At 38.5% G+C, this 10333-nt stretch overlaps 2 protein-coding genes and 1 long non-coding RNA gene across 5 annotated transcripts in view; 1 reads left to right on the top strand and 2 right to left on the bottom strand.

Annotated features, from left to right (window-relative positions):
- Positions 1-10333, bottom strand: part of LOC136236323 (uncharacterized) — a 205640-nt gene that overhangs the window by 114456 nt on the left and 80851 nt on the right. The window lies entirely within an intron of this gene.
- Positions 704-5285, bottom strand: LOC136268788 (uncharacterized). Its single transcript, XR_010707126.1, has 2 exons — positions 5132-5285; positions 704-1104 (listed from the first exon to the last, which is right to left on the bottom strand). It is a non-coding gene; the product is annotated as an uncharacterized lncRNA (long non-coding RNA).
- On the top strand, positions 5286-9526 carry LOC136268787 (ADP-dependent glucokinase-like). Its single transcript, XM_066064248.1, has 2 exons — positions 5286-5702; positions 8376-9526. The coding sequence occupies exons 1-2, from the start codon at positions 5365-5367 to the stop codon at positions 9466-9468; spliced, it is 1431 nt and encodes a 476-aa protein (XP_065920320.1). The 5' UTR covers positions 5286-5364; the 3' UTR covers positions 9469-9526.

Below are 10333 nucleotides of genomic sequence, written 5' to 3'. Positions count from 1 at the left end.
GACTTGACAGTGATTCCCACCTGTTGTGCGCATTATGATTGACTACATTATTTACAATTAGCATCATTACAGTTTTGCTGGAAGGCTTAGAGGCAAGCTTAGAGGAGATTTATTACTAATGATTAACAACTTCTATGGTATAATTTTCTACAATTATATCACACAACAAAAGGACATGGTATGAAATTATTCAAGTCTCTTATTAGTCAAGATCTTCAGTTAGAGTGATTAGCTATTGATTGGAATTCTCTACCCCAGTCAGTAATTGATGCCAATTCCCTTAAGAACCTGTTGGACAGACCCCACATTATAAATGTAATTTGTAATGAAACTGTATGAATTAGTGTGATAATCTGGGTGTACAGGCTTATGCCTCTATCAGATTTACAATTACATTTACAAACCCCAGGTTAGTGCACCTGTAAACCCACTGTGATTTGATCTTCGGGCCACCCAGATTCTGTCATTCCGGCGAAGCACAAAGCATGCGTGATGGCATAATATTATAGCATCCATTATGTTGCATATTAATTTCAGTTTCCAAATTTAGAATGTACACATCTAGATACTGCATGCATGCATATTGAAAGCCATGCAGTAGCTACAGCCTAGGGATGTAATTAAGTTTCCAGATGTGAACCTCCCCAAACAGGTGAAATAACACATGGCATGCTTTTACTCTGTTGTTAAGGGACATGCGGTGCAGTCTCAAAATAATTGTCAATTAGTTCTTTATACAGTAACAACAATAATTGTACAGACGAGTGTAATATTCAACATAACCATATCAATATAGCTTATTGTTTTTAGTAAAAAATCTTGACTCAAAATTTTTAAAAAGGATACAAGAAACATCATGTCAAAATTGTAATAAATACAGTACACACACCAAAATTACAAATATAACAGTTGTTTAGTAGTCTACATGATACATGAAGCATAAACATAGCCAAACTAATAGCCACGGTGGGAATATAAGACAAACAATGAGATGAAACAAGTGATTTATTTCAGGATCCTTCTGTTGCTGCCTTGGCTGTGAACGTTTATTAACATAAATGATAGTTGGTGAATTATCATATGTCGCTGGAGCAGGTGTATATGCTACAAAACAATATAACACATTGAAGGTGACAACAATAACTTTAAACTATCTACAATAAATCATCTACAGTGAATAAGATCAGTTAAACACGTAAATAATAAAATGTATGTTGTTTTAGAGTAGTTGAATAGAATCAAAACCATAGCGAGAGGACTCTGGGGGCATAGGAAACTTTTCAAAATTCAGCCATTTGAGATTGAATTTCTGACTAAAATTACCAATGGATGGTTAACTGAAACCTATATAGCTGACTGTTCTGTTAGAGTTATTGCATTGACTGTTCTATTGGAGTACTGGATTTGACTGATCATTTAGAGTATATCTCAATCGTTTGCATAACAGGACCAGCTGGATTGTTGGCTGTGGCTCTGAGAATACCATAATTGTGACCCAGTCTGAGAAAACCAGGCTTATCGCCTATTTAAAAGTATCGAGAAATGCCAGTTTTAAGTATTTAGTGTGTTGTAGCTCACCAACGGTTGAAGCTATGTGTACCAAATTTTCACATGTTTTACACCAATTCCTTACCTTCCAGAGCATCCACTGTGCAAGTAGCCAACAACTAAGTCTCCTGCCATTTTAGATAGTTTTTAAACCGAGGTTGACTGTATCAGGCGAGCTGCAAATTGGGTGGGAGGCGGGGACCCTGGAAGGCGGGCAAGAAGGTGTTCAAAAATTGAAAAGGAAGGCCAAGGGATGAGTTAGGCCAAGTTTTGGGCCATTGAGGTCTCAAAACTGGCTAAAATGAAAGGAAATTCACAGCAGAGGTGCTTAATCAACACCACAGAGCTGTACAGCCACATACAGTCATCCCCAGGCTGACCAGAGCTCCATTAAGGCCCCACACCACACATATGGATCACCACTGGGCTTGGGAAAAGCAGCCAGCAAAACTAGATCACTCAAGTCTAGCTGATTTTGATTGTGGAATTAGATAGTTTATTCATGTAGCTTTGTGTCCTGGGTGAAAAATCGAATCTGCTGACATGGGCGATAAGACCGGTTTTCTCAGACTGGGTCACAATTTACCATTAAAATTCATACCCTCACCATTATATTAAGTTCTACATACACACCGTAAATTGACGGTGGATAGGTACACAGCTTTGAGTGAGCCAAAGACAAACAGAAGCAACCATCACTTGGAAAAAATTGACAAGTCCCTACCTACTGACTGAGGCTTGGAGTGTACGTGCCATTAAAGTGCCCATTAATTTTTTTGTCTTGCATGGCCCCACTTATATCATGCCATTGTAATATACATGCAGGTCTATGATTTCGACCGTTCAATTTTTAGAACAGCAATACATCATTACTAAATAACCAGGAATGAACAACAATGAACTGCTTCCCAAGTCATCACCAGAACATACATGTAACAACAGACCATATGTGACCGGGCCTGCGATAATAGGGCATGTGGGCACATGCTTTTTGCCTACTTTTTCACACTTTCATCACTCATAACTTTTTGTACCATTATACTATGACATTACAATTTTCAGCTCTTGGTAAGCATTTAATTGGCATCATGATGCAAGTTACAGAATGGAAATATACTTTTCCAGCACTGAGATACGACCTGTAGAGTGATGGGGTGTAGTTTGTGCCCACATGCCCTGTTTTCGCAGGCCCAGTCACATATAAGGATGACTTAGACATTATGTACATAGTGATCATGTATGTACACAAACATTACACACTCAAACAAGTAAACATTCAAGCACATTGTTATAAGTGCTGAAGGTAGCACATTGTTATAAGTGCTGAAGGTAGCACATTGTTATAAGTGCTGAAGGTAGCACATTGTATGTAGGCACATACATACTACATATGAGCTGTGCAGCCAACTCGGGAGGACTGTACTGCAACTCATGGGGATGACAGTGTGGTACCCACCTCACTCACATACGGTACCAACTCTGTTACACACACACACACACAACACACACACAACACACACACAAACCAAAAAAAAAAGCCTATAGCAGCCACGTGAAACACAGCTATTACCACCCTGCAAACTAGCACTGGGATGCCTGTGTACCACTCAGGCGCTTGAGCCTTGTGCAGGCAAATCCTCCTTGAGCACAGCTAGCAAATCACAGGAGGACTGTCAGAAGAGAGGTCACAGACACAAAGTTCCACAACAACCCCAATACCACTAAGCGAGACAATGACAGTTAGGCATTTGCTTCCCCAGTAAACACCAGGTACCGATTGATGTTACAGCTGGGTGGGCTGCTTCCCACAGATGACACCAGGCCGCCAATTCCCCACTTACACAGCTGGGTAGACTGGACACACACAACACACACACACACACACACACACACTAGCTCATTGGATGTACATTAAATGTGAGGGTTTTAATATTAAATATGAAGATGTTGTCAGCATCTGGGGGGTGCACCACTGACCCCTGCTGCCATGATTATCTACCATGTCAACCCCCATTGAGAAATCCAGGTTATGGCCCTGTTATAAGATGAAATTAGAAGTAACAGTGTATCTGAATTTTTTTGAGAGGCTTGAAAACACAAATATGAAGTTCTGAATGGCAAAATTATTTAAGGCTACAAAGTGTCAGTTTTACTGAATCATTTGGCTATAGAGGTTAATTTTAAAAACTATAGGTAAGCGCAGCCAGGATACTATCGAAATACAAGCTTATAAAATGAAACTGTCGAAAGTCAGTTGACCACAAATGTTCCAACTGCAAAAACTTGTCACAGTGGACATGTCAACCACTTTGTGTCAACGGAAACTACTGTATTGCACAAGCATTGAGTACAAAAGATCTATAATTGGACATATCAAGAAGTTGGCGGACATTTGCTATACTTTTGTCAATGGCAAAAACAGGCATGTCCAATACATTTCGATTGAAAAACCATTAAAAATTAAATTAATTATCATGTATCGCCTACCTCGAGTCTGTTTAGTAACTTTCCGAATTTGATACATGTAAAGAAACTCTCTGCGAGTACAATGATACCAAAAGAAGTCCAACTCACAGAAATTTAGGCGTGTAAAAATGGCCTAAACCAATCGGGTGTAGCAAATTTCCCCATACATTTTGTATTGGGCATTTTGGGGCGTGCAATAAAAGGAGTAATAACCCGCGACCAAGAGTTCATCCGTTTTTATATTATGAACTCTTGCTGCGACACATGATAGATACCTCAGATTCCGAACCAGATTTGGAAAGAGCAGTGAATAGCGATTAAGATGAGCTATAGCATAAGGAAATCAGAGGAAATTTAAGCGCATCATTTTAAGGTTGAAAATCACTTACTTTTTCTATGACAAATTGAATGGAGGATATTTGGAAGGGAACGCTAAGAGGTATTTCGATGTCTGGACAGCCATTAACCTTCACTACATTAGTGCTACAATGAAACAAAAGCACTGTAAATTAGTTCTGCAGGTTAGTTTGTGAAAATTACAGTGTTCTGTGATTAAGCCAAATTATGTCCGTTTCATGTAAAAACTTCATATGTATGTTACATAATGTACCTATCAATGTTTTGCCCCACTACTATGAACACGGGCAGAAGTGGGGGCTAGGCGGGGATTAGTCGGGGAATCGACCTCAAACCGTGCCCCAGGTGGTGGGGTATTTGATGCTACGAGGGAACGTAGCGGGTGTTTCAGGGTCTTTTACTGGGGGATAAGTGGGGGATTCGACATCAAAAGTAGCCCCAGGTAGTGAGGATAAGAATTTTTAAATGTTTAAATCCCCACCTATCCCCCACCTCTGCCCGTGTTCATAGTAGTGGGGCAAAACATTGATATGCGCATAACAATGATTTAAAATGTATGCACAAATTACAAGCTCTTGAGGATCAGCTTGCTAATGGTTACTATTCAGGCTATTGGATAAACTAATGACATTCACTGGTTTAATTTAGCCATAGATCCTTTACTATGATTTAGCCATTAACAAAATCATGTAATCAGGAGTTCATAAGGCCGTCCATTGTGATATAACATTGTTTGAGACCCCAACAACTACAAACATACCTGGTGGAGCTTCCGAAGGAATGTTTGAGTCAGACATGCTAAGTCTTGCGTCGCAACATCCACCAACTCAAAGAAATGGACCAGAAGAGCTCACAGGAAAGCGACCGGTTAAATTTTAGTGCGCCTGAAAAATATTTAGCGATATATTATTTTGCAGGCGCTATAACTGATAAACTAGTCGATCAGGTCCCAGATTGAGTTTATCCTTTGTCTCCGCCACTGAGGAAGAAAAGATGGAGTACAAGCAACTATCCGCTACTAAATTCTTGACAATACTCGCAGCAGTCGTATTGGTGTACTACTATAGGGAGAATGGTGAAGATGATCCAGCGCGCTCTGTCCTCACCGGACTACTGCGAGCCGAGAAAAGGCTGCCAACAAAGGATTCGGTCCAGAAAAAAGTTGCCATTGGTTTTGGTTCCTGTATGGATATTTTCACCAGAGCTATGCCATTCGTGGATGAAATGGGCATCAATCCTCCAGAGACACCACTCCATCATGATGTTCTAGATTCGAACAAGGGCCTGGCAGAAATTTTAGCGTATTTCTTTGAATATGGTGCAGCAGCTGAGTAAGTGACAATTGTGTTAGCACGTTATAAAGAAATCTTGCCATATTGATTTATTGATTAATACTCCACATCGAGTGGTACTCCCTAGGGTATTCCCAATATTCCTTGACTATCGACTTGCTATAAACTGTGTTTGACTTGACCAAATTTTTGTGATTCCATAGATATATATTATCTGATGATTTCAAGAAGTATACACACTATAAACAAATGCTTCTCCTTTGACCAAATTTCTTGCTTGACTTGTGACTTTATCTCTCACATATTTCATGTTTTCATGTGACTAAATTTCACTTTGTTTCCTTCGTCTTACTGGTCAACAGTCTTCAACATAATTATGTTGAAATGAGCAGTACTCCATCATTATTAAGGTCATGTACTGTGATGACATAATGTGTGATGTCATATAAATGTTTAAGGTTTTGCGTTATACAGCCAAGTGTGGTACTGGTCTGTAAAAGTCATAGTCTACAGACTAGCAGCACGCCAACTTCTTTCAGATCCACACCCACGGAATGTAGCATGTTATTGTCTAGGCATGGACCCATTAGTAAGGTATATTGAAACTTGTAGGGATGCACAAAACCATGCATGCCCTTATAGTAAATGTACTTGTAGGCTTACATGGACTCAGTTTTAATAAATCCAGGTCAGCAGTAGTAACCCAAGTGTCTTGTGTGTAAATTCAAATTTTAAGATTGAGTCATTAACAATTCCCACAATAGTTGTGAATAATTTTAAGAAATACCATGCCAGATAAGTTTCTGACCAGCTCATAAAGGACCTTGCTCTACAGTCACCTGGTAAGGTATATATAGTTGACAAAGAGAAACCAGAAGTATTTTAGTTGTGTGATTCATTGTTTGGTAATAATGGAACTTTGTTTGAACTAAGCTAGCTAGATGTTTAATAACAATTGTAAAACTGTTTTCAAATTCAATACTTATTATCTGTCTTCTTGCAATTTGTGTGTGAGTGTGGGTGTGGGTGTGTGTGCCTGTTTGTATTTACGTGTGTGTGTGTGTGTGTTATGTGTCACTGACTTACAAAACCTTAGTGTATACTGGCTGGATAGGCTTAGCCATGTAACAGCAATTTTGCAGTGTGCTTTTTGCAAGTGTGTGTGTATGTGTGTGTGTGTTCTTCACAGGATGCAAACAATCCGCCATGCTGTAGCATGTGTTTTTGTAATTCTGTACATTTCTGTTGATAAAGGTTACACTTGTCAATATTCCTAAGCTAAGCATTAAACAAAACCAACCAAGTATATACTGGATCTTCAACTATTATGCTGTATATAGTAGTGATGCACCAATAAGAGATTATTCTGATTATCCGATTAACCAATATTGAAATTCATATAATGGCCAATTCCGATAACCAATCCAATGTTTATATTTACGAAAGTTACACACCTATTTTGCCATTTTAAAACTTTATTTTTGCTTTATTTTTTATGAAAACAATAACATCAAGGTCAATAAAACTAATCTGCTAAATATTCTGCTAATAATTACTGATACCGATATTGCTGACATTTGGTCGATAAACCGATTTCCCATTATTTACCGATTAATCTGTGCATCATTAGTATATAGACAAGTAGAAGGAAAAATTAAAAGTACTGAAACAAGAGAGACCGCCTGCACCTGAAGATATACTAGTGGACGTTAAATCCCTACTTACTTACTTCACATTAAATGTCCACTAGTATATCTTCAGGTGTAGGTGATTTCCCTTGTTTCACTACTTTTCTATGATCCCTAATCAAACTTAAACTTATTCTTGGTTTACTTTTTTGCAACATTATTATGACTGGTGAATTTGTACATGCCGCATTGGAAGAAAGAATGGTGCCAGGATTATTGTTTTTGTCAGAACATGCACCCCAACTATCAATTACTGAAATAACAAAGTGGCCATTATGCTTCGTTTTCAGCTTTGTTCAGCTTGTTATGCAGCGTTACAAATGAAGACCACTATGAGAAGTACCTCTGCAATTCAGTCACAATAGAAAACTCAGACAATTCCCGTTACAATGCAGGGAAGCCATCATGCAGCACTACCACGAATCGGTGCCTTGCACTGTCAGCAAAGATAAATGGGACACAAAGAAGGACACAGGTAAGTCTGTGAAGCATACATTGTATGTATTACAGGCTGAAGCAACATCAAACAGTGAAAAAATCAAGCCCATACTGAGTTACGCTTGTCTTAATCGGTCAGTAGAAATTCCACTAAATATATTTTGTAGCAACCTATTGGAAGCGTTTCAGGTCATACTAAAAGCACTTATGGGCCTAACCAATACTGCCAAGGTGCATGAGGTGTTGTGAGGCAGATTGTTTTTTGGTCAGACTCCATGATCCCTAATATTCAGTTCTATCATACTGTATGATACCTGTCTCTTACTGTCACCATCAAGCTAATGTAGCCATTTGGCAATGGTCTGGTGAAGCACATATGCACTATGAAATAAACCCTCTGCAATTTTGTTTTACAATTTCAGCAGTACTGTGACTGCTCTATTAAGATATCTCAATGTTGTTTGACCAATTTCAGAAACCCCCCAAGTGTGATCATGCTTGGTTATAGATAACCACAGTTACCTTTACATCAATGTTTCCGTATCATGTTGATATGCTTATTGTATCATTTTCATTTGTCACCTAGGAGATATGTTAGTGACAGGGACTTGTTCAATAGCTGGACAGATGCTGCTAAACAAATGGATATCTCAAGATTTTTATTGGGAGGAAATGCTCCAGCTATGGCTAACCGGTTTGCCATTGAAGGATGTTCAGTGCTGTTAGGCTCAAAGATGAGTACAGAAGCTGCTAAACATCTTCACACCAGTATTAAACTAGCTAGCAATGCCACATCAGATCAAGTTGATGATATTCACTTAATATTTGAGTATGACAAGGGAGAGAAGTGGGGTAAATATGAGTCCCCTCGTGGTAACAGACTGATTGTTCATAGTGACTATTCTAATTTAATGATGGAATCTTTGAGTGACTTTATAGCTGAGGTAGTTACCTTCAAACCAAACCTTGTGGTCGTAAGTGGACTACAGATGATGGATAACTTCCCATTTGACCAGAATATAAGATCTAATAAGATTAATGAGATCAAGAACCTTTTAATTTCACTACCTAAATCAACTCTTATTCACTTTGAAATGGCATCAATTGTGGAGGAGAAGTTTCTAAAAGAAATTGTTAATGAGCTGTTACCTAATGTGGATTCTGTAGGTATGAACGAACAAGAGCTTGCTAATCTGGTTGGGTTAGTGACGGGTAAAAGTGTTACCCATGTTGCTAATGCTAACCCTCGTGTTGCAACTGCACTAGACGATATGAGGCAACTGCTTTCATCACTTCTAGAACTACAAAATGGCAGTAGACAACTATCCCGGCTTCATGTACACACATTAGCATACCAGGCCATAATGACACAAGAAAACTCCAGGTGGAAATACTCAGAAATGGCTGCAGCTAAAGCTGCATTGACTGCTAACCGTTATGTGTGTGGATCAGTTGAAATAGACCCTAATAAGATGAGGTTGGTTTTGGATCAATCTTTTTCTGTAAGTTTAGCTACAGGAAGTGAAAGGATAGCAGTGAATCAGAAAGACCCAGTTTCCTGCTGGAATGAAAAAGACTACAACTTATGTGTAGCACCAAACCTTGTGTGTACCCACATTTTACAGACTGGGGGTGCTGGTGACAATATATCTGCGGCTGGTATTGCCAGTCAATTATGATAATTTTGATACAATATAGTTGTGTGCATATTTTATTATAAAATGCAATGTGGCTGAATTCTTTCCTGGCAGTGCTTGAAGCAGTGCCTATATAACTAGTTGGTAGAGGCTGTAGATGTCTAAACATCTGTGAGCCAAGTGAGGGGCTAAATTTACAGATAGTTTAATACATGTTTCTAACGTGGTCTCTAGAATAATGTTTCTAACGTGGTTCACTGCCACTCAGCAGTACTATACTAACTGCTATTGTGTAGCTATTACTTGATCTTTGCTTTGACACTCACTTTGAACAAATTGAGTGTTACATGGGAGACATATAGACAAAGGTAACTATTTTGGACATAATAAAATAAGCTGTATCAGACACCAAAGGTCAAATACCATTATCGTGAGTCTGTTTTGTGGAACGATCTAAGAGGAGGCTACTAATTTGCCAGCATTTTAAAAATGCATTTCTCTTGGTTATTTACTTTGTGTGTGCATGTATACTGTATCAATAATTATATTTGTTTTGTATTTATGTGTGTTGTATACTTTTCTCATTTTACTTGTATGTTGCTCACAGGTCAGCATTTATTCCGAGTGGGCTCCCTGTTTAAAAATATTATAGTCTAGATGGCAAAGTTTGAGGGTGAGAATTTTGTATAGTCAATTCAGAAATTTATCAGGGTAATTGATGATCTGTGGAATACATGCAGATTTGTTTATAGGTCGTGCCGTCGTGGACATGCTGGATGACTTATTAAGCCCTTGTAATAGCAATCACTTGTAATATACATAATTTGTTTTCCTAACTAATCACTATAATATTTTATCTATAACTAATCATTTTAGGCCACTGGCACTGGTTGCCAGTGGACCTTCA

The sequence above is a fragment of the Dysidea avara genome, chromosome 10 (assembly GCF_963678975.1).
Source record: "Dysidea avara chromosome 10, odDysAvar1.4, whole genome shotgun sequence".
Lineage (NCBI taxonomy): Eukaryota > Metazoa > Porifera > Demospongiae > Dictyoceratida > Dysideidae > Dysidea > Dysidea avara.
The sequence above is the reverse complement of the archived record's forward strand: the minus strand, read 5'-3'. Positions and strand labels throughout refer to the sequence as shown.